The sequence below is a fragment of the Sceloporus occidentalis genome, unplaced genomic scaffold (genome assembly GCF_023333645.1).
Source record: "Sceloporus occidentalis isolate IW3139 unplaced genomic scaffold, rSceOcc1.0.p SCAF_57, whole genome shotgun sequence".
Classification (NCBI taxonomy): Eukaryota; Metazoa; Chordata; class Lepidosauria; order Squamata; family Phrynosomatidae; genus Sceloporus; species Sceloporus occidentalis.
In genome coordinates, this window is record NW_028317037.1 from 4,017,867 (window position 1) to 4,042,485 (window position 24,619).

Below are 24,619 nucleotides of genomic sequence, written 5' to 3' on the forward strand. Positions count from 1 at the left end.
TTATTATTATATGATAAACACAGCAGTTAAGCTCAGATTTGTCTCATTTGTAAAAATGAAATGATTATTTTCACCAGTCTCTAAATGGGGAAGTGGCATAATGAGGGGAGCCCATTGATCATTGAAGAAATACAGCTCTTATCCAGCCCAGGGGCCAGAGTTTCTCCACCTGGAATATAAATAATAGAATCATAGAATCATAGAGTTGGAAGAGACCTCAAGGGCCATCCAGTCCAACCCCATTCTGCCATGCAGGAACTCTCAATCAAAGCATCCCTCACAAATGGCCATCCAGCCTCTGCTTAAAGACCTCTAAGGAAGGAGACTCCACCACACTCCAAGGGAGTTTGTTCCACTGTCGAGCAGCCCTTACTCTCAGGAAGTTCTTCCTAATGTTAAGGTTGAATCTGTTTTCCTCTAGCTTGAATCCGTTGCTCCAGGATACTGCACTCCAAGGAAGGAGTGTGTTCCACTGTCAAACAGCCCTTACTGTCAGTTAGTTCCTCCTAATGTTGAGGTGGAATCTCTTTTCCTGTAGATTGCATCCATTGTTCTGGGTCCTAGTCTCTGGAGCAACAGAAAACAAGCTTGCTCCCTCCTCAATATGACATCCCTTCAAAAATTTAAACAGAGCTATCATATCACCTCTTAACCTTCTCTTCTCCACGCTAAACATCCCTAGCTTCCTAAGTCATTCCTCATAAGGCATGGCTTCCAAATTCTTCACCACTTTAATTGCCCTCCTTTGGACAAGCTCCAGTTTCTCAATGTCCTTTTTGAACTGTGCCCATAACTGGACAAAATATTCCAGGTGGGGCCTGAGAGAGCAGAATAGAGTGGCACTATTACTTCCCTTGATTTAATATTTATTTATTTACTTAGGTATTTATACCCTGCCCTTCAGCCCTAATGGCTCTCAGGGCGGCTTACAATATTATTTTTAATCAGACAGTTCCCTGCCCTCAGGCTTACAATCTAAAAGACACGAAACAAAAGGAGAAGGGAATAGTGGAGGGGAAGGGGATGAGGTCCAGTGGTTCTTCTCTCCCTATGAGACCTGGACCAAGGCAGATGGATTGGAGGGGGGGGGGGGGGCTCTTCCTTCTTCCAGGCTAGCCCTGATGGAGCTGGACCTGCCTGGTGAACTCCCTCTCAGGCCGGCGGATGGCAGATTTAGATGCAGCCCAAAATCGCTTGTTTGCAAGAATGAAAAGGGGATACTTGTCAAAGGCCTTACAGAGATCAAGATATACAAGATATACTATGAAGATTACATTTGTCAGGCATGATACCCACCTCTGCATCGGCCCAAAGGAGGCATATGTCACCTGCGTATGTCACCAGCAGGATGCTGTTCTCTGTGTCTGAGCGCTGCAGGGTTTCTTGCCAAACCAAGCCTAACCTTGGTCCCTTTTCTCAGGACCTTCATCTCGGCCTCCTTGTACACGGCTTTGGGCCCTCTCTTTCTGGAAGTGACCCAAGTGCAGGACCACCAGGGCCCCCCGCAGACCTGATGACCGACACAGAGGCCAACCGGAGGGAATTGGGCTCCCAGAGAAAGAGGCTGCCGAGGTACAACAGCTCTTTGGTGAGTCACTATCCTATTAGCTTCATCTGGGTCACTGCTGGGCCAATTTATGAAATGAATGAAATACAATACTATCCAAGTTTGGCACAGGCAGTCCTGGTTAATCCTCTGTCACCCCATTGTTTGGGGGGCTTTTAAAAGGTCCTGGTTGCTCTCTCCTCCTCCCACTTTCCCCCTTCTTCAGCTGACTACAGTTTCTGCATAATGAATGCCAAGGGGTTTGCACCCCATCAACTCAAAAGTGGGGAGAGGAGAAGAAAGAAGGGGGCAGGGACATGTCCTTGCTAGGAGTCTGAGGCAAAAGCGAAGTGCTGTGCCCTTACCCGCTTGTGTGATCTTCCTCATAAACAACTTTGACCATCTACACCACTTTCTGGCGTTGCTTGTCCACATGTGTCTTGTTTTTCCATCTGTGAAATGTTGTGGCATATGGGAGAATGTCTCTGGATCTAAATTGGGGGTGGCCCCATGGCCCTCAAGCCCACAGTGCTCCCCAGAACTGCTTTTTAGAAATGACATTTGCCTCTGAAATTTGGCAACAAATGGCTAAATGCACAATAATATTTGGAAGCCAAATATACTATACGTGTTGGGATAGTCAGTATCCTAATCCATCATCAATATCCCAGCCATGGTCTAAATTATATTGTTGATTATATTGTATATTACATTGAAAGAATTCAAGACAAACTGGACCTCAAAGGCAGTAGCTTTTTTCTTGCTAACAGAATTTAAGGTTTATTTCCTGGACAAAATTCTGAGGTGATCAAATAATTTTTGGGAAGCATCATGTGCTTCTCCCTCCCCTTTTATTAGTCATTCTCTGGATGAGGGCTATTTTTTATTGCAGGTGACCTTTGCGGATGTGGCAGTATATTTCACTGAGGAGGAATGGAAACTGCTGACAAAGAAGCAGAGACTTATGTACAAGGATGTGATGATGGAGAATTACGAGAATGTGGCCTCTGTGGGTAAGGAAGCTGAATCCATTGCCTTTCCTATGAAGACTGAGGGACCTTTCATTCTACATTATCATGGCACTATGATCCCACTTTAGAATTATAGAATCATAGAGCTGGAATAGACCACAAGGACCATCTGGTTCAACCCCTTGCCATGCAGGAAACACATAGAAAGCATCCCCGACAGATGGCCACCCAGCCTTTGTTTAAAGGCCTTTACAGACCTTCAAAGAAGGAGACCTTTAACAATTAATAACAATAACAATAATAATAATGAGATGCCACCATGCTCTGACGGGGTATATTCCACTGTGGCATAGCTCTTACTTTCAGGAAGTTCCTTCTAAAGTTTAGGTAGAACCTCTTTTCCTGTGGCTTCTGACCATTGTTCTATGTCCTTTGCTCTAGAGTAGGGTTGTCATATTCTTCTTGGGCTAAACCGGGGTGGGGTGGATGCCCCCCTTCCCAGCCTCACAACCAATCAGAGAAGCCTTTGGGGGCGGAACTTCCGGTTGCAATGATCGCTGGGGCTTGTAATCACAGTGGGTTCCTACTGGCGAAAACAAGCCCCAGCGGCCATTGCGACCGGAGGTCCCTCCCCTGGACGCCTCTCTGATTGGTTGTGAGGCTGGGAAGGGGCGGGGCATCCTGCAACTACAGGTCCCATTGGCCTTTTCGGCTGGAGGTCCCACCTCTTTACCCATCCAGAACCCTCTCTAATTGGCTGCGAGGCCGGGAAGGGGAGGGACGTCCGGCCATGCTTCCAAGGGCCAGGAAGAAGGGCAAAAATGGAGGAGGCTAGTGGGCTGGAGGACAAGGGCAGCAGGCTGGAGGACAGGAGGCCAAAACCCGGGATTCTCCCGCCTAAATTCGTGACATAGCAACCCTACTCTAGAGCAGCAGAAAGCAAGCTTGCTCCATCCTCAGTAACTCTTCAAGTAGTTGAACAGGGCTCACATATGCACTCTTAACCTTCTCTTCTCCAGGCTAAACATTCCCAGCTCCCTAAACCACTCCTCACAGGGCTTGATGGTTTCCAGATCCTTCACCATTTTCATTGCTCTCCTTTGAATAGACTCCAGCTTCTCAACATCCTTTTTGAATTATGGTGACCAGAAGTGGACACAGTATTCCAAGTGAGGGCCTGACCAAAGCAGAATAGAGTTGCACTATTACTTCCCTGAATCTATAACATAGAATCATAGAGTTGAAAGAAATTAGCTTAGCTGAAAGGAGATATATAGTTTGGTTGGGGCAAGAGCGACTTTGGGATTCAGCCCAACTATACCAGGCTTGGAAGCCCACAGAACTCCAAAGGCATTTGAAATAGGAAAAACAAAATACACACACACACATAAGCATTCACACACATGCACAAGAACTAGATAACAGGTGGAAGAGGTGAAGAGATGTAAGACTTTCATTATGGTAATACTTTACCTAGCTGGATCTTGATTCCAATTGCTGAGGGTTTGAAATGGGAAGAGAAGTCAGGAGCTCCTGCGACAAATGGGTTTGGCGAGTGCATTGAGGTGCTTAGCCATATAAACTAACAAACTGTCTGTAATTGGACTAATGTCGAACAGCCAGTCAGGGCAGATACACACACACACACACACACTGGAATTGTTGCTTGAGGGCAACAAGGTTTAAATTGCTTTAGAATGTTTTCTTGGGGGAAGAATGGTCTGAAACCAAATTGAATGCAATGGTAGCTTGGTGCAAATATCTCAGACAAAAAGGATTAGCACAATGGCTCTCAGGTCCTTCTTGGCTCTGAATTCTGATCGCGTTCATAAGCCAATATACAGCACAATCTGAGGGTGACACTCCCAGATGCAGCTCAACAATAACATAGCAGAGTACGGAAGCAAATATCCAGATATAGATATTGGCAATGCACTGACCACTTTTCACACTTAAAAGTAAGTCACAAACACAATTGATTTCATTGAAATCCTTGGAGGTTCTCTGTCTTAAGTTACAAATTAATACAAATATTTGCAAGCTCTCCTCTTGGACTTCCATGAACTTCATCATCTCTTGTACACACAACTCCAGTCCAGTCCACACCAATCTGCATGTGAGCTATATACAGTATTGGCTGTGAGTCATATCCTGGTGCCAAACAGCATGAAATGATGTCTGCAGTTAGCTTGCATCATGCCTTGAGCTCTGACTCTGTACTCTATGGTAGTCTCAAAGGATATGATGCCACCTGTCAATCAAAATATTTTTGCACATGTTTCATGGAGTATTTTTTCAACAGTCCTTTGACTATCTGCTTCCACTGATTCCCTCAAAGCAGTCCCCATCCAGCCTCTTCTTTGCTAGTTCCTATGAGTAAGGATACAATTGTTCCATGGATTTAGGGGCATAAGCAGCAGGGCCATGTTTCGGTTACTCACAGCAACTTCATTAATTTAATTAATGTGGGGTTAATGTGGGCTAAATCATGGGGGTAACACCCTTCTCTCTTAACTCTGATTTTCAGTCTTAACTGTCATTGTCCTTTTTTACAGAAGAACATTTTAGTCATGAGAGAGTCCACACAGGAGAGAAGCCATACAAATGCCAGCATTGTGAGAAATCTTTCTCTCAGAAGTCAAGCCTAGTGACACATCTGAGAATACACACTGGACAGAAGCCATACAAATGCCAGCATTGTAGGAAGTTTTTTTCTTCAAAGTCATACCTAGTGATACATCAGAGAGTCCACACAGGAGAGAAGCCATACAAATGCCAGCATTGTGGGGAATGTTTTTATTTGAAGTCAACCGTAGTGAGACATCAGAGAGTCCACACAGGAGAGAAGCCATACAAATGCCAGCCTTGTGGGAAATGTTTTTCTCAGAAGTCAGTCCTAGTGACACATCAGAGAGTCCACACAGGAGAGAAGCCATACAAATGCCAGCATTGTGGGAAATGTTTTTCTTGGAAATCAGTCCTAGTGATCCATCAGAGAGTCCACACAGGAGAGAAGCCATACAAATGCCAGCATTGTGGGAAATGTTTTTCTTGGAAGTCAATCCTAGTGACACATCAGAGAGTCCACACAGGAGAGAAGCCATACAAATGCCAGCATTGTGGGAAAATTTTTTCTCAGAAATCAGTCCTAGTGACACATCAGAGAGTCCACACAGCAGAGAAGCCACACAAATGCCAGCATTGTGGCAAATGTTTTTCTTGGAAATCAGTCGTAGTGACACATCAGAGATTCCACACAGGGGAGAAGCCATACAAATGCCAGCATTGTGGGAAATGTTTCTCTCAGAAGTCAAGCCTAGTGAGACATCAGAGAGTCCACACAGGAGAGAAGCCATACAAATGCCAGCATTGTGAGAAATTTTTTTCTCAGAAGTCGCACCTAGTAAGACATCAGAGAGTCCAAACAGGAGAGAAGCCATACAAATCTCAGGAGTAAACTAACATTATTTTTGTTAATAAGGAATATAAAATACTTTAATTCAGTGTTGCTAAGAAAAGCCCTTGTGATTTTGTTTGTAAGGCTTGTCTGTCCATATGTCTGTTTGTGTTTTAAAGTTGTATTTTGTTAAGTTTAGATTTTAATTGCGAATAGTATAGATAGTTGTTTTGGGTTATAAATTTGGCTGGGGATTATGGGTGATGGTATAGGTTTGCTAGATGGGGGGACTGGGATTTGTTGCAGCTGTCTAGAATAGTTATTGGAATGATACCTTTTGCAATGTTTGGGATGTTGGCTGAAGAAAGTGGAGGCCGGTATTAACAGAAAGGGGTCTAGTTTCTGGGAATGGCAAAGGGGACCTTGTTTACTGTGGGGCAGCGACTGTGGGAATTGGAGGTGGGGGCTAGGATTGGAAGAGGGTGGAGTTTTTGGTTTGGGGGTTTGAATGTATTGTTTGGCTTGGAGTGGGCAGTTCTGGCTTAAAGACTGAATTTCTGACTCTGTGTTCTCAATAAAGTTCTTTGCTATTTCAACACACTGGACTCTTTGATGCACAAAACTGACCCTTTATTTACTTGCTAATTAGCTTACTTGCTGTTCACCGCTATGATCTTTGGAAAAGCGGTATATAAATAAAACAAATTATTATTATTATTATTTATCTTCTCCTCAGTCCTCAGCTCCATTCCCATCCATAAGAACAGCAGAGGCAAACATACAGGATACACAGAGAAAGCTTTATTTCCAAAGCAGAGCCTCCCTTTCCTGCCTTTCCCTCCTGAGTCCAGCTCTGCACCTTGGACTTTGTTGAAGTCTCCTCAAAGGAAGAAAATAGGGAAGGAAGGGGAGGCCACTGAATCCCCGGTGCATACCTTCCTTTCCCGCAAAGGATGCCAGCGGAATAAGCAACGGCAGCAGCAGCAGTACCTAGGCCCTGGCAATCCCTGCACGTGCTGAGGAGGGGCCTCGAGGGAGATGTTCCGGTTGGCCAGGACCAAAAGCCTAGGTGACTCCAGCAGCAGCTCTGAGACCAGTTTTCCAGCGATGGAGGTGGAAACATCCTATAACGTGGGTTGATTCCATCTCTTGCTCCGAAATAGGCAGGAAAAACAGACTTGAAGGAGCCAATGCCACCAGAGGGAGCAACCCCCTCCATCCCTCAGTCTTTTTCCTGCCTCGCTTCCAGTAGGCTGTGTTTTTCCTTTTCTCCTCCTTCTTTGACTTTGTCTTAAAGACTTTAATATTTCTTCTATTCTTTTTATATTCATGATCTGTTCTCTACTGGAAAAAACAGCAATGTTTTTCTTTAGTCTTTCTCTATCCCTTTGCCTCTCTAATGGCTGAAACAAAGCCAGGCAGGGAGAGACAGTTCAGAAACTGCTGTGCTGTGAGGCAACAAGGCCCAACTCCAGCATTAAAGAAGAACAAGACAGCCCAGCCATGTCTGGCCGAAGGGGCTGAAGGGCCAGAGAGCCCAGGTGTGGCTGGAGGAGGGAGATCCCTCTGTCCTGGACCAGATGCGCTCCACTTCAATCTCCAACCCCAGGAAGGCGTCTGTGCAGTGAGATGGACATCCCGAAAGGAATTGGCGCGGTGGAGGAGGGAATATTCCCTGTCCTTAACCAAAAGACGCCACACCGCAGTCACCATCCCCAGAAGGGGTTTGGGCGGTGAGATGGACAACCTGAAAAGACCTTGGCGTGGCTGGAAGAGAGAACCACCTGTCCTTGGCCAGATTGCGCCCCACTGCAGACATCAAACCTGGGAAGAGGTTTGGGCAGTGAGAGAGAGACAATAAAAACAGACTTCAAGAGGTGAGTGATGATCCTACTTCTAATCCTAGGTTTGTAGGTTAAGATTTACCCCAGAAGTTTGTTACTGCCTTCCATTGCCAGTTTTCAAGGAGATTTCATTTACGTCAATAGTGTGATTAGAGAGTTTGTTTCTGGCTTACATTGCCAGTTTTCAAAGAGATTTCAGTTATCTCAGAAATATGGCTGGAGAGTTTGTCTCTGGCTTACATTGCCAGTTTTAAAAAAGTTTCTGGCTTGCATTGCCAGTTTAAAAGAGACCTCAGTTGCACAAAATTACAAATGGAGAGTTTGTGTCTGGCTTGCATTGCCAGTTTCAAAGAGACCTCAGTTGCACAGAAGTGCAATTGGAGAGTTTCCCTCCACAACCAACTGCCACCTCCTCCTCCTCTCCTTCCTCCCTGATCCACTTGGACTGAAGGGATCAGAGAGGGTTAACAAAAGGATTTGCCAGGTACATTATCCCCTAGTTGGATTTTTCAGTCACTCCTTTGGATAAATTTGCCTAAACAATGTATTTATTGTGCTCCCCTTTTTAAAAGAAGAGGCAAAGCTGCAACTTAAGGTGTGGCAGCCTTTTTGATTAAGGACCCCAAGTCAAGTCAAAAGAAGAAAGGCTTGCTGCTTCTGCTCCAGTCTGCCTCTCTTAAAACAAAATATTAACCAGAGTTCATTCCTCAGAAGAGGAATCTGATCTGAAATATATATATACCTATATATGTATGTATATATGAAATACAAATAAAAATGAGGGCCCTTCAGTAGCTCCTGAAATCTCTTAGACTTTTGGGGTCTGATGATCTTTTATTATTGCTATATTTGTTTTTATGTTATTATTGTATAAGACAATTAATATATTACAATTTAATGACACCTCGGTGCAATTAAAGCTGTAAGATCCTGATCTTTCTCAAGGGAAGAATGTTCTCCCTGTCCAAACCTGGGCCTTCAACACCAAATACTCCATTTTCATACAGATTTTATGAAGGTCATAAGGCCTCCATAGATTGTTATTGTGAGACCAAATCCAATAGCTCTGTGTGTGTCTATAGTTACAGCTCACCTCGTTATGGGAATCAGCAGATCCCACTTGTGATTGCCATAGTTTATGCTCAATGAAAGTTGTTTCTCCTGTTTTTATTTTTTCTAAAGCTATGTGTGGCCTACAGCACTTGTTAAAAACAAACAAACAAAAAACACTTGAGGTCAAAATAAAGTTCTGCCAGAACATTAAAAATGGTTTAGGATAGTGGCTATTTCAGGAGACAATAGCCTAAATGGGATTTGATACAATCCAAGACCACAACTGGTTTAGTTCCAGTACAACAACAGGTTTGATCAAAGAAATTGACACATAGATGTCCATTACAAACAAAATCTGACATTTCTACCTCTTACTGGGGACAAATTGTTTAGAATAAAGTCTCTTGGCTGAGTCTAAGGACAACAAAAAGACCTTACCATCTTTTATTTATAATACATTCCTCAAATGAAGAGTGAAAACAAGGCCCTGACTTTCCTATATTGTCTAAATATGATAATGGAGAGCCTTTAGAGATCAAGATCGCTCCATCTTCTGACTGAGCATTTTGCAGTGTTACTACACAATGGTTAAGATTTTTAAATAACATTTTTGAGGCCATCCCTCCACTCCAATTAGTCTACAAGAAACGGTCTTAATTTGCCACAAGGCAAAGGTGACTTTTCTTAGACCAGGGCCTTCAGTCCTAGAGACACTCTTCAGAGCTGTCTTCACAAAGGTATCAGTTAAGAGTGGGATAAACCTGCCACATTACACCTAAGTTCTGTGTCTGTTAATGAGCCTTATCATTTGCCTTGACAGGTAATGGCAAAACTGCAATTCTAACCAATGGATAACTCATTATAAGTCCTGGGTTTCTCCCATTTATACTCAAGCTTTACGAGACACACATTCCCTCTCTCTTTCCCACACATACATATACATGTATATATACATACCCTAATGAAATGACAGATAAACAATCATAAACAGCATCCTCCTTGGCAATTAGGGCTGCTTCAACTATGTCATTTTCTCAAGGGCTGACCTTATGTGGGCTAAAGATTTTATGAGATCCCTCATAATCAGGTGAACATAAAATTATATCAAGACAACCTACAAAATACTCAAAATGGCTGCTTTCTCAGCTTATGCCAGGCCAGATGTAATACAATTTGACAAAAGGCCACAGGCAGCCTCTATATTGGTCAAGAGGCAGATTTTAAATAAAATCAAACAAATAAACAAAACCGCGGTCATATGGATGCCTGTTCTAAACAAAATTTGATAATTGATTGGTGATATACTCTTTCAACAATCACTGGATCCAATATTGATAAAAAATTAATGATAAGGGGAAATCATTTGCTTTTTCACATAAAAATAAAAAATGAGGTCCCTTCACCAGGGACAATCCTCCTTTTTTCCCTATAGATACTTATTTTACAAGAGACAATAGGTTTGGCAGACAGTGGTCTGAGCTTAGTTATCAACCTTACCATCAGTCCCAGGCGCTGCTTCACCTGAACCTACAACAACAATGTTCAGTGACAATTCTTGTCAAACAATGGCACAAATAGCCTCAATCCTGGCTGACTGCTGGTGCTAAAGGGTGAGAGGAAGACTGCAGTCTTTCTTTCATCTTTCATAACAAATTCAGCCAGACCTATGGGTCCTCCCAACTCTAAAAATTTGCTCACATATACATATACCATTCTCATCACTATTTCATTGCTTTCTCAAGATTCAGGAAAGCAAAGATTCGTTGGCTGATACCAAAAGCCACAAGACGTCTGATCAATATTGGGACAATTAAAAAACTATAAAAACAAAGAGGCTTGTTCCAATCTTCTTTAATTCTACATTTAAAACAATCAAAAACAAATTTAGAGTGTGGTGCTAGAGCTAAAAAATGGGTCAATTGGTTTATTAAAAAACAAAACAAATAAACAAACAAACAAACAAACAAAAAAACCCAGGGTCAGACTGGAGATTCTCCAGAAAACCCTGGAGGCACTTCAGCTCCATGATTTTGTGTGTCCCTGTTCTTAGTTGTAGTTGTTTCTGCATCCCAATCCACCTACCTCATCACAATTATCTACACACTGCTTACCAGGGAAAGCTTTTTCCATACAAGGCTCTACCATTCAGTCTGTTGTTTTATTCAGTGACACTCACTACACTGATAGGGACACATTAAAACAGTGAGATCTTCTTGTATACCCATAACTTCACAATGTCCTGATCAGATCTGTTTCTCTTCCATAAAATATAACAGATGTTGAGTTGTGCTTTCCTTCCTATCCAGAAAAGGTTTTCTGCTAACTCATGAAAAGGACAACCTAGTTCCATTTCAGAAGGTACAATACTTTGGAGTGGTTGTAGATGCGTTGCTGACCAGAGTCTACCTGACCAAACAAAGGGTTAGATCCACGAAAAACACCTTCAGGCAGGTAGGTTGTTCTCAGTTATCTGACCTAGTGTTACTGGCGCACCTATAGTGCCCGATCTGCTTCAATTAATAGTTTGTCATAAACACGAGGAGCCTAGAGTGGTTCCTCTAGCTATTTCAACAATAAATGGCACAGATAAATCACTTGTTCTGACATATCCCAAATAAGTTCAAATCCCTTTGAACGGTGGTTGTGCTGCCAATCGAGAAGGATTGTCTGATTTGGCCCCTGATGGAGTTCCAAATAATGGTGGATGCCAGCTTAGGGCGATGGAAATCATTTTGTTACTCCCAATAAGCAAAATGAATACGACCAACAATCTCTACTCCACAATATAAATTGGCTTCAATTAAAACCAATAGTGTTTGTTTTCAACTACAACTACTAACAGCTCAATTCTGATTCAAATTGACAAGTTTACATTAAGGGTTCATATACACCAAATGACTAACCCAATCCAGTTCGCTGATGACAAAATCAACATTTCTAATAACTTGAATCAAGAAATGATTTCAACATCTTTTTGTCACAATTAAATTGTGGCTTGTCTTGGATGCATTTTAACATGCTACAAGAAGATTGAGATATCTCTGTTGTGCTCCGTTGTTGATCACTCCATTTACAGTGCAGCTACTTCCTCTGCAATACCAACAATCACATCCATCTAAGATAAATGTAGGACATGACATGGCCTTCATCTTCCACAGTTACATGCCACCTCTGTTGTTGCCTTGAATCAAAAGAGGCTTCCTTTGGAAGACACATCTGGTGGTTCTCACATAAGTGATATGCCTCAGTTCACCCACCCATTGGTTTGGGGAGCTTTGGTAAGTCCCACGTTATAGGATGTTTCCACCTCCATCGCTGGAAAAAGGAACATTGGTTCTTACCTGTGAGATGTTCGTTTTCAGCGATGTAGGTGGAAATATCCTCCCCACCCAGAACTGAGGAGGCTGTTTCCCTTGGCTGTGCAAGGGTGGTTGTTAGTTATTTTTAGTTTGACTTTATGATAGTTTCTATTGATTATACTTAGATTTGCATTAAATGCTCTCTGAGTTTGTTTTCTATCCTCGGCTGTAATATTGACTGAGGGATGGAGGGGGTTGCTCCCTCTGGTGGCGACTCCTTCAAGTCTGTTTTTCCTGCCTATTTCAGAGCAAGAGATGGAATCAACCACGTTATAGGATATTTCCACCTACATCGCTGAAAACGAACATCTCACAGGTAAGAACCAATGTTCCTATTCCTTATTGGTTCACAAATATATCTACCTTCCACAAATCCATATTGGTCTTCTTTAATTAAAATAGGTAAATATTCTTTTTAATTTATTGGCTAGGATTTTCATAATAATTTTATAATCTTGATTGCTTAATGTGATCAGATGATAAGATTCAGAATTGGCTGGATCTTTATTGGGTTTAAGTATTGATATAATTTCAGATAGTTTCCATGTTTCTGGGATTATTTTATTATCCAATATTTCATTGTAAATTTTAGTCAAATGCTCACTCAGTTCATTCTTAAAGGTTTTATAAAATATGGATGTGAATCCATCTGGGCCAGGAGATCTAATTCCTTTTAAATCTTGTATTACTCTTTCTACCTCTTGTTTAGTTATTGGGGAATTAATATGATTACTCTGTATTTCCGTTCTGTCGAGTCGTTCGCTTTTGATCCTTTGGTGGGACACAACTTGTGCAGCCCTGCTTTAATAGAGGACATGTTTATCAAATTTGCAGATGACTCCAAACTAGGAGGAGTAGCTAATACCCCAGAGGACAGGATCAACATTCACAAGTTTGAAGTATGTCCAGAGGAGAGTCATCACAATGGAGAGACTTAGGGAGCTGGGGATGTTTAGCCTGGAGAAAAGAAGGTTAAGAGGTGATATGAAAGCCCTGTTTAAATATTTGAAGGGATGTCATGCTGAGAAGGCAGCTAGCTTGTTTTCTGCTGCTCCAGAGAAGAGAACCCAGAACAATGGATGCAAGCTCCAGGAAAAGAGATTCCAGCTCAACATTAGGAGGAACTTCTTGACAGAAAGGGCTGTTTGACAGTGGAACACACTCCCTCAATAGAGAATGACGGAGTCTCCTTCTTTGGAGGCCTTTAAACAGAGTCTGGATGGCCATCTGTCAGATATGCTTTGATTGAGATTGTCTTCATGGCAGAAGGGGGTTGGACTGGATGGCTTTGAGATCACAATGTGACAATCTCAATGCTTCAGGTAAGGATCTCAATGGGCCAGTCTCAATCCTTCAGGCAAGGAGCATCAGTCTGAACTCATAATAGTCCTGTCACAATCTTTCAGGAAAGGTGCCTCAGGCTGAGATCTCAATGGGACAGCCTCAATGCTTCAGACAAGGATCATAACCCTTTGGTCGCTATGGGCCAGGCTCAATCCTTCAGATAAGGAACACCTGCCTGAAGTCAATAAGCCCATCTTAATCCTTCAGGGAAGGAACATCAGCCCAAAGTCACAATGAGTTAGTGTCAGTCCTTCAGAAAAGGAGCATCAGTCTGAGATAGCAATGGGCCAGTCTCATGTGTTCAGGTAAGGAAGGAGCAGCCTGAAGTCACAACCTCTCAGGCAACAAGAATCAGCCTGAGGTCACAATGAGCCATCCCCAGTCTTTCGGGAAAGAAGCATCAGCCTGAAGTCACAATGGGATAGTCTAAATCCTTCAACCCAGGAGCATCAGCTTGAATGCACAGTCTCAATGCTTCAGGCAAGGAGCATTAGCCTGAGATCACAATGGGACAGTCTCAATCCTTCAGGAAAGAACATCTTCCTGAACTAACAATAGTTTGGTCTCAATCAATCAGTAAAGGAGCATCAGCCTGAGGTCACAATATGACAGTCTCTATTGTTCAGGCAAGGAGCATCAGACTTAAGTCACACTGCGCCAGTCTCAATCTCTCAGGCAGTGAGCGTCAGCCTGAGGTCGTAATGGGCCAGTATCAATGCTACAGGTATGAAGCACCAGTCTCAAATGACAATAGTCCCATCTCATTCCTGCAGGTAAGAGGCACCAACCTTAAGTCACAATTGTCCCGTCTCCATTTTTCAGGCAAGCAGCATCAGACTGAAGTCACAGTGGGCCAGTCTCAATGCTTCAGGAAAGAAGCATCTTTGCGAAGTCACAATAGTCCTGTCTCAATCCTTCATGCAAGGAGCATCAGCCTGAGAGCACAATTTGGACAGTCTCAATGCTTCGGGTAAAGAGCACCAGCCTGAAGTCATAATAGTCTCATCTAAGTCTTTCAGGCAAGGAACCTCAGGGTGAGATCACAATAATCCCGTCTCAATGCTTCAGGCAAGGAGCATCAGACTAAGGTCACAATGGACAGTCTCTATCTCTCAGGCAAAGGGCATCAGCCTGAAGTTGCAATGTGAGATCTGGAGTCAGTCCTGTGCTCAAAAAATAAAACCCAATTGAAACTAAAGAAGCTTTATTGATGAATCCAGGCAGAAACATCCATTAACACCTTTTTGCAAAGTCTGAAGTCCAAAGGAACTTGCTCAACCCCTCCCTAAGCCAGACCCCAATTCTCAAGCTAAAGCAACACAAGCAAAGGTTGCATAGATACCAATGTTGTCTATACTTCCCTTCCCTTCTCCCAGACAGCCTCACCTTGAAGAACGGTGTTCCCAAGCCAGCTTCACTCCTCCTTGATAACCAGTCTCCAGCTGCAACCCCATCCGTCTTTCCAAACGCCCTCCTTAATCATCTGTCTTTCTAACATTTCCCACTACATGCTTTCTATAACCCATCACTCTACACTACTTACTATGAACTACAACTATAACTCCTACTTTAACTCTAATAATCAAACCCTAATATTTTTAATGTTTATGACAGGACACTTATACACTGACACGCAATGGGCCAGTCCCAATCCTTCAGGTATATAGCACCAGTCTGAAGTGACAGTTCTCCGGTCTCAACCTTTCAGACAAGGAGCATCAGCCTGAGGTTGCAAAGGGCCAGTCTCAGTCCTTCAGGTATAGAGCACCATCCTGAAGTCACAATAGTACCATCTCAATCCTTCATCCAAGGAGCATCAGACTGAAGTCACAATGGGCCAATCTCGGTCTCTCAGGCAACGAGAATCAGCCTGAGATCGCAATGGGCCAGTCTCAATGTTTCAGGCTAGAAGCATCAGCCTCAGGTTGCAATGGTCTCATCTCAAACCTACACGTAAGCAGCATTAGCCTAAATTCACAATGGTCCCATTGCATTGCTGCAGGCAAGGAGCACCAGGTTGAAGTCACAATATGTCATTAATCCCTTTATTCATGCATTTATTCATTTATTCATTTAGGGATTCATGCCATAAGGGTTATAGGTTTAGGTTTAAATTAGAGTTAAGATAGATGGTATTTATGGTGGGTTAAAATAATATGTTTTATTATGTGCTTTAATAGAAGATACTATAAAGAAGTAGGGAGATCATGGCTAAAAATGTGCTTCTTTCCTAGGGTTGGAATGTGTGGGAATCATCCTTCTAACAGAGGCTTGACTTTAAAAGACTGGTCTCTGTAAAAGGAGGGGGGAACATAGAGAGTTATTGGTAGTTTTATATTGTATTATGTTGTTATGGGTTTATGCTTATTATATTTTCATATGGTATCATATTACATTGGGATTGATGGGGTTTCATATTATATATATGCCTTTTGTGTTGCAAGAAGGGCTACAATTAGGAGCCTGACAAATATCTATCTCCCTTTCCATTCACCCTGCTATCCCAACATAGTCAAATGGAATCCAGGTAAAACGGAGGTACTTGTAAGAGGGACCTTAATCTGGGAATGGAGTTATGTCAGCCAGTTCTGGATGGGGTCACACTTCCCCTGAAAGGCTCTGTCTGCAGTTTGGGAGTGCTCCTGGGTTCATCACTTCATCTGACAGCTCAGGTGGATGCAAAGGTCAGGAGCACTTGTTATCAGCTTCGGCTGATATGCCAACTGCGCCGCTTCCTGGAGCAGGGAGACTTTGAAACAGAAGTACATGCGCTGGTCACCTCTCGGCTAGACTTCTGTAACTCACTCTACATGGGGCTACCCTTGTGCCAAGTTTGGAAACTTCAATTGGTACAGAATATGGCAGCCAAGTTGGTTATGGGCACTTCTAGAACTGCCCACATTACAACGGTTCTTAAATCCCTCCACTCGCTGCCCATTAGTTTCCTGACAAGATACAAAGTATTGGTTTTAACCCGTAAAGCTCTCCATGGCTTGGGTCCTGTCTACTTGAGGGAGAGCCTCCTCCCATACAATCCATCCGGAGACTCAGGTCCTCTGGGAAGAACCTGCTACAACTCAAGAAGACCAGACTTTCAGCAGTGACCCAGAGGTCCTTCTCTTCAGCCGCTCCCAAGCTCTGGAACATATTTCCACCTTGGAAGCCTTTAGGAAGGCTATTAAGACGGATCTCTTTGGCAGGCCTTTCCAGACTAGATTAGATCTACTGAATGCCTCTCCCTCCCCCTGACCCTTACCCTTGCCATCGTTACTGGAGTCCCCCTCGGCTACCCCCTGCCCCGAACCCTATTCTGGAACCATCTAAAGCCTGTTGTGACGAATTTAACAACTTCTTTGCGGATAAAATCTGTCGGATAAGGGCTGATCTTGATGCCAGCATTAGTTCAGAATATAGAGTAGAGGTGTCAAGAGCTTCCGTGGACTTGGTTAAACTGGATCACTTTGAGTTTGTCTGTACTGAGGATGTGGACAGGATTCTGCGAAGTGTTAGGAAGAAGACTTGCTCTCTCGATCCCTGTCCTTCATGACTGACAGCTCAAGGGGGAACGGTTGTGACTAGTATGTTACACCAAATCATCAATACATCTCTCAGGGATGGGCAATTTCCATCTGCATTAAAGATGGCCATAGTAAAACCTCTATTAAAAAAGCCCTCCCTTGACCCCCTAATTTGGAATAATTATCGGCCTGTCTCGCTGCTGCCATTTTTAGGGAAGGTGATCGAGAGGGCAGTCGCCTTTCAGCTTCAGGGACTCCTGGATGAAACGGATTATCTCGACCCATTTCAAACCGGGTTCCGGGCGGGCTATGGAGTTGAGACTGCCATGGTCGCCTTAGTTGATGATCTCCGTCTGGGCATGGACAGGGGAAGCGTGTCCCTGTTAGTGCTCTTGGACATCTCAGCGGCCTTCGATACCATCGACCATGGTATCCTTCTGGATCGCCTTAGTTAGGTATCGGGGGCTCTGCTTTGCAGTGGTTCCGTTCCTACCTCTCGGGCAGATTCCAGATGGTGGAGCTGGGGGACTGTCGTTCCGACAAGAGGGCCCTTACATCTGGGGTCCCTCAGGGAGCGATTTTGTCCCCTATGCTATTTAACATTTACATGAAGCCGCTGGGAGAGATCATCCGGAGACATGGGGCACAGTGTTATCAGTACGCTGATGACACCCAAATAGTCTTCTCTATGTCTCCGACTGATGCAGTAACTAAGGATGGCATCTCTCCTCTTGATGCCTGCTTGGAGTCGGTAATGGGTTGGATGAGGGAAAACAGACTCAGTGTGAATCCAGAGAAAACGGAAGTACTGGTGATAGGTTCTCCTGGTCCAGGTAAGAAAGTTTTTCTACCTGTCCTGAATGGGGTCACGCTCCCTGTGAAGGACTCGGTTCGCAGTTTGGGGGTGCTCCTTGACTCGTCGCTCCACCTTACATCTCAGGTGGATGCGACGGTTAGGAGCACCTGTTATCAGCTTCGGCTGATACGCCAACTGCGACCCTTCTTGGACCGGGGGGACCTTGAAACCGTTGTACATGCTCTGGTAACCTCTCGACTAGATTTCTGTAATGCGCTTTACATGGGGCAACCCTTGTACCAATCTTGGAAGCTTCAATTAGTGCAGAATATGGCAGCAAGGCTGGTCACTGGTTGCTCCAGGGCCAGCCATATAACACCTGTTCTGAAAGATCTCCATTCGCTGCCTATTCGCTTCCGGGCTGAATACAAGGTGTTGGTTATCACCTATAAAGCTCTAAATGGCTTGGGCCCAGGGTACTTGGAGGACCGCCTCTCCCCATATAGTCCGCCCCGCACTCTTAGATCAGGAGAAAGACATCTGTTGACGGTTCCAGATGTCCGCTACGCTGTCACAAGGAGGGCTTATTCTGTCTCAGCCCCTAGACTCTGGAACGCACTCCCTAATGAGCTCCGCATGTCCACTTCCCTTGACGTTTTCAAGAAAAACTTGAAGACTTACCTTTTTCGTCAGGCATTCCCCCCATGAATGTTGGTGTTATTTTTCTCCCCCTGAATGTGACGTTTTTCCATTCTGTCAGCCTTGTAATTGTACTGTTGTTTTTATCTTGTTATTTTATTGTATATTGTGTTTTTAAATTGTTTTTACTATGCTGTAAACCACTATGATCCATGGAATAGCGGTATATAAATAAATTTTATTATTATTATTATTTATTATTACTGTTATGGAAATTGTTACTGATGTATCGTTCCTGCCCTCCCCTCTTGCCTTCAGAAAATGACCCATTTATAATTGGGAGGAGAGTTCGGGGTTTGGAATTTTAATTGTATTTCTGAAATTGTATGTTATTTTATTACTGTAATCCACTTTGATTCCTTTGAGAAAAGGTGGAATATAAAGAAATAATAATAATAATAATAATAATAACAACATCCCTTCAGGGGTATCCAAGGCCCTTTCAGAATGCTCCCAGAACCAAGGGGGGTGTTTCTGGGGCTGTGGGTCTCTCTGTTGGTCCTCCTCTGCAGGGTTGTTGTGAGGGAAAAGGTAAGTATGTGAGGGGGTGCCCAATTCGGATCCTGTGGGTGTCTAAGCCTAGTTCCCGCGTTGCCAGGGGATTGCCAGAGCTTTGAGGTCCCTGTCTCCCTTCTCTGGGCTTTGGCTTAGATTTTGGTTCTTCTCTCCCCCCCACCCAGAGACCCCTCCCCCAGGACTCCAGAGAAAACTTCTCTCCCCCCCAAAAATATGTTGCTTCCAATGCTATTGAACCCTATCCTGCATGATGCTTTCTATTTGGCACAAAACCCTTCTCCAAATGAGGAATCAGAAGGGAGGGTCTCTCCTCTGCCCCACTTTCCAGGAGGGAGGGAGCTCCTCAAAGACCTTTTTACCTTTGGATCCCCCTCCCCTCCATGGTCATGCCTCTCTCCAAGGGTCCCCCCTGCCCCCTTTTATCATAATAACCCCCCAAACACCTGGGACCCAAGGAATCCCCCGAGGAGGGGTAGGAAAGGAAAGAGGGAGAGGAAGCCTGACAAGCCCCTTGCCTTTCTTTGGGGGAGAAGAGGGGCTTCCTTCCTTCTTATAACCCCTCAAGGGCCCCCAGAAGACCCTCCAGCCATTCCTCTGAATGAATGAGGGCTCTCCCCACTTCTCTCCCTCCCTCAGAACAGACTGTGAAGGCAGCAATGGCTTCAGGGGCTGAGACTGTGCATACACAGATGCCCCCAAAGACCCCTCCTCAGCATGCGCAGGGATTGCCAAGGCCTAGATGCTGCTGCTTATTCTACTGGCGGTCTTTGCAGGAAATGAAGGTATGTGCCAGGGATTCAGCAGCCTCCCTTTCCTTCCCTCCTTTCTTCCTTTGAGGAGACAGCAATGGAGCCCAAGGTGCAGAGCTGGACTCAGGAGGGAAAGTCAGGAAAGGAAGGCTCTGATTTGGAAATAAAGCTCTCTCTGTGTATCCTGTATGTTTGTGTGTGTGTGTGTGTGTGTGTGTGTGTGTGTGTATTTGCCTCTGCTGTTGTTATGGCTGGGAATGGAGCGGAGGACTGAGGAGAGAAGAAAGGTTCAATTTTGGGCAAATTCAGAACTTCTGTGCATCAAAGAGTCCACTGTGTTGAAATAGCAAATAACTTTATCGAGAAGACATAGAAATTCAGTGTTTAAGCCAGAACTGTCCACTCCACTCCAAACAATATATTAAAACCCCAAAACCTAAAATATCACCCTCTTCCAAACCTAGCCCCCACCTCCAGTTCCCACAGTCTATGCCCCACAGGTAACAAGGCCCCTTCACAATTTCCACAAACTAGCCCTTTCTTTGAATACCGACCGCCAACTTTCTTCAGCCAACATGCCACAAATTCCAAAAGCTATCATTCCCATAACTCATATATAACAAATCCCAGCCCCCCCCCAGCTACCTAAACTATACCACAACCCACAATTTACAAGCCAAAGTAATTATCTACATATACTATTACCAATAAAAACCCAAACTTAACAAAATACAACCTTAAAACATAGACATATAGATAGACAAACCTTACAAGCAAAATCACAAGGGACTATTCTTAGCACAACTGGATTGAACATATATTTTTTTGTATTCCTTAATGACAAAAATAACATTAGTTCACTACTGGGTTTTGTGTGGCTTCTCTCCTGTGTGGACTCTCTGATGTTTTACTAGGTCTGACCTCTGAGCAAAACATTTCCCACAATGCTGGCATTTGTATGGCTTCTCTCCTGTGTGGACTCTCTGATGTGTCACGAGGATAGACTTCGTAGAAAAACATTTCCCACAATGCTGGCATTTGTATGGCTTCTCTCCTGTGTGGACTCTCTGATGTGTCACGAGGATTGACTTCGTAGAAAAACATTTCCCACAATGCTGGCATTTGTATGGCTTCTCTCCTGTGTGGACTCTCTGATGGGTCACTTGGACTGACTTCGTAGAAAAACATTTCCCACAATGCTGGCATTTGTATGGCTTCGCTCCTGTGTGGACTCTCTGATGTGTCACTAGGTCTGACTTCTGAGAAAAACATTTCCCACAAGGCTGGCATTTGTATGGCTTCTCTCCTGTGTGGACTCTCTGATGTATCATTAGGATTGACTTCCGAGAAAAACATTTCACACAACGCTGGCATTTGTATGGCTTCTCTCCTGTGTGGACTCTCTGATGTTTCAATAGGTTTGACTTCAAAGGAAAACATTTCCCACAACGCTGGCATTTGTATGGCTTCTCTCCTGTGTGGACTCTCTGATGTGTCACGAGGATTGACTTCCAAGAAAAACATTTGCCACAATGCTGGCATTTGTATGGCTTCTCTCCTGTGTGGACTCTCTGATGTGTCACTAGGTCTGACTTCTGAGAAAAACATTTCCCACAATGCTGGCATTTGTATGGCTTCTCTCCTGTGTGGACTCTCTGATGGATCACTTGGACTGACTTTGAAGAAAAACATTTCCCACAATGCTGGCATTTGTATGGCTTCTCTCCTGTGTGGACTCTCTGATGTGTCACTAGGTCTGACTTCAAACAAAAACATTTCCCACAATGCTGGCATCTGTATGGCTTCTCTCCTGTGTGGAATCTCTGATGTATGACAAGGATGGACTTGTAAGCAAAATGTTTCCCACAATGCTGGCATTTATGTGACTTCTTTACTCTGTGGACTCTCTCATGACTCAAGTGTTCTTCTGTAAAGAAAGACAAGCACAGATGAGATTGAAAATCAGAGTTAAGAGAGGAGGGTATTACCCCATGGTTTAGCCCTCATTCATCCCTCCTTATTAGAGATAAAATTAGGAAAGTTTCTGTGAGTAACTGAAGCATGACCCTGCTGTTTATGGCCCTAAATCCATGGAACGATTGTATATTTACTTATAAGAGTCAACAAAGAAGAGATTGGAGGGGGTCTACCTTAGGGGAATCACTAGAAGGAGATTTAGGTAGCCCTCCCTTCAGCCACCATCTTGGGGGGAGAGGGGCAAGCAAGCTCCAACTGCCTGCCTGAAAGAAGAAAAGCCCTCCCTTCAGCCACCATCTTGGGGGGAGATAGGCAGGCAAAGCTCCAACTGCCTGCCTGAAAGAAGAAAAAGCCCTCCTTCCGACTACCATCTTGAGGGGGAGAGAGGCCTGTTATGTTGTTGTTTTTTTGACTTTGTATTGTACTTCCTGTTGTACACCGCTTTGATCTAATTTGGAAAAGCGGTATATAAATAAACATTATTATTATTATTATTATTATTATTATATTCAGACAAAGGACTGTTGAAAAAATATTCCATTAAACATGTGCAAAAATACTTTGATTGACAGGTGGCATCATATCCTGTGAGACTGCCATCGAGTCCTAAGTCACAGCCCAAGGCATGATGGAAGCTAAATGCAGAGGTCCCTTCATGCTGTTTGGCACCAGGAGATGACTCACAACCAATACAGTACAGTCGGCCCTTCTTATACACGGATTTTTTATACACGGATTTAAGCATACACGGTTTGAAAATGTTCCAAAAAAGTATAAATTTACCTTGATGTTCCATTTTTTATTAGGGACACCATTTTGCTATGTCATTATACTTAATGGGACTTGAGCATACACGGATTTTGTTATACACGGGGGATCTTGAAACCAAACCCCAGCGTATAACAAGGATCCACTGTATGCAGCTCTCATGCGGATTGGTGTGGATAGGATAGGAGTTGTATGTACAAGGGATGTTGAAGATGATGGAATTCAGAGAGGAGAGCTTGCAAATATTTGTATTATTTTGCATCTCAAGATAGAGAACCTCCAAGGATTTAGATGAAATCAACTGTGTTTGTGACTTATTTTTAAGTGTGAAAAGTGGTCAGTGCATTGCCAATATCTATATATCTGGCTATTTACTTCCATACTCTGCTATGTTATTGCTGAGCTGCATCTCAAAGAGTCACCCTCAGATTGTAGTGTACACTGGATTTTGAACACAATCGAAATTCAGAGCCAAGAAGGACTCAAGATTCTATGTGCTAATGATTTTTGTCTGAGATATTTGCACCAAGGACCCATTGTATTCAATTTGGTTTCAGACCATCCCCCCCCCCCCCGCCAGAAACATTCTAAAGTGATTTAAACCTTTTTGAACACTCGGTTACATGGATTTGTAACTGGTTGACTGGCTGAACCCAATGATGGCTCCTTTTCATCCTGGAGAGAAGTGATCAGTGGGGTCCCACAGGGTTCTGTCCTGGGCCCAGTGCTATTCAAAATTTTTATCAATGACCTGGATGACAGAATTGAGGGTATACTTATTAAATTTGCAGATGACACCAAATTAGGAGGAGTAGCTAATACCCCTGAGGACTGGATCAAACTTCAGTATGACCTGAATAGACAAAGCTGGGCCAAAGCTAAAAAAAAATGAATTTCAACATAGGGAAATGTAAGATACTGTACTCAGGCCGGAAAAATAAATGCACAGATATAGGATGGGTGACTCCTGGCTGAATGAAACTACATGTGAAAGGGATCTAGGAGTCCAAGTAGACCACAAGTTGAACATGAGTCAACAGTGTGATGCGGCAGGTACAAAGGCCAATGCAGTTTTTGGCTGCATCAATAGAAGTATAGTGTCTAGAACAAGGGAAGTAATAGTGCCACTCTATTCTGCTTTGGTCAGAGCCCACCTGGAATACTGTGTCCAGTTCTAGACACCACAATTCAAAAAGGACAGAACAATGGAAGCAAGGCACAGGAAAAGAGGTTCAGCCTAAACATTAGGAAGAACTTCCTAACAGTAAGAGCTATTCAACAGTGGAATATACTCCCTCAGAGCATATTAGTGTCTCATTCTGGTTATTACTATTATTCCTTCTTTGAAGGGTTTTAAAGGTCTTTGAAGGACTTTAAACAAAGGCTGGGTTGCCATCTACTGGGTATTCTTTCAATGTGTTTCCTGCATGGCAATGGCTTGAACCAGATGGTCCTTGTGGTCTATTCCAACTCTATGATTCTATGATTCTAAAGTGGAATCATAGTGCCATGATAATGTAGTATGAAAGGGACCTCAGTCTTCATAGGAAAGGCAATGAATTCAGCTTCCTTACCCACAGAGGCCACATTCTCGTAATTCTCCATCATCACATCCTTGTACATAAGTCTCTGCTTCTTCGTCAACAGTTTCCATTCGTCCTCAGTGAAATATACTGCCACATCCGCAAAGGTTACCTGCAACAGAAAATAGCCTTCATCCAGAGAATGACTAAGCAAAGGGGGAGGAAAGCACATGGTGCATCCAAATATTATTTGATCACTTTAGAATTCAGTCCAGGAAATAAACTTTAAATTCTGTCAGCAAGAAAAAAGCTACTGCCTTTGAGATCCAGTTTGTCTAGAATCTTTTCAATATAATACATAATATAATTTAGGCCATGCCTGGGATATTGATGATGGATTAGGATACTGACTATCCCAACACTTACAGTACATTTAACCACCAAAGAATTATGGTGCATTTAGACATTTCTTGCCACATTTCTGGGGCAAACGTCATTTTTAATAATGCTTCTGGGGAGCACTCTGGGCTTGAGGGCCACTGGGCCCACCCCATATTTA

General features: G+C 43.5%; 3 protein-coding genes across 3 annotated transcripts in view; 1 reads left to right on the forward strand and 2 right to left on the reverse strand.

Moving 5' to 3' along the window:
• The window catches only part of LOC149287725 (uncharacterized), a 415,509-nt gene that overhangs the window by 390,373 nt on the left and 517 nt on the right, over window positions 1-24,619 (reverse strand). The window lies entirely within an intron of this gene.
• On the forward strand, window positions 1,406-6,535 carry LOC149287739 (uncharacterized). Its single transcript, XM_089492481.1, has 3 exons — window positions 1,406-1,588; window positions 2,439-2,559; window positions 5,073-6,535. Exons 1-3 carry the CDS (start codon window positions 1,514-1,516, stop codon window positions 5,972-5,974), a joined length of 1,098 nt encoding a protein of 365 aa, XP_089348607.1. The 5' UTR covers window positions 1,406-1,513; the 3' UTR covers window positions 5,975-6,535.
• Window positions 20,228-24,519, reverse strand: LOC149287740 (uncharacterized). Its single transcript, XM_089492529.1, has 2 exons — window positions 24,487-24,519; window positions 20,228-21,615 (listed from the first exon to the last, which is right to left on the reverse strand). Exons 1-2 carry the CDS (start codon window positions 24,517-24,519, stop codon window positions 20,653-20,655), a joined length of 996 nt encoding a protein of 331 aa, XP_089348655.1. The 3' UTR covers window positions 20,228-20,652.

Bases quoted from the DNA above. Each gene is read 5' to 3' on its own strand.
- LOC149287739 (XM_089492481.1), top strand. From the start codon at position 1,514: ATGACCGACACAGAGGCCAACCGGAGGGAATTGGGCTCCCAGAGAAAG. The intron at 1,589-2,438 runs GTGAGTCACTAT...TTTTTATTGCAG, and splicing joins CGAGGTACAACAGCTCTTTG to GTGACCTTTGCGGATGTGGC. The intron at 2,560-5,072 runs GTAAGGAAGCTG...CCTTTTTTACAG, and splicing joins CGAGAATGTGGCCTCTGTGG to AAGAACATTTTAGTCATGAG.
- LOC149287740 (XM_089492529.1), bottom strand. From the start codon at position 24,519: ATGCACCATAATTCTTTGGTGGTTAAATGTACT. The intron at 21,616-24,486 runs GTAAGTGTTGGG...GTCATACATCAG, and splicing joins CTTTGGTGGTTAAATGTACT to AGATTCCACACAGGAGAGAA.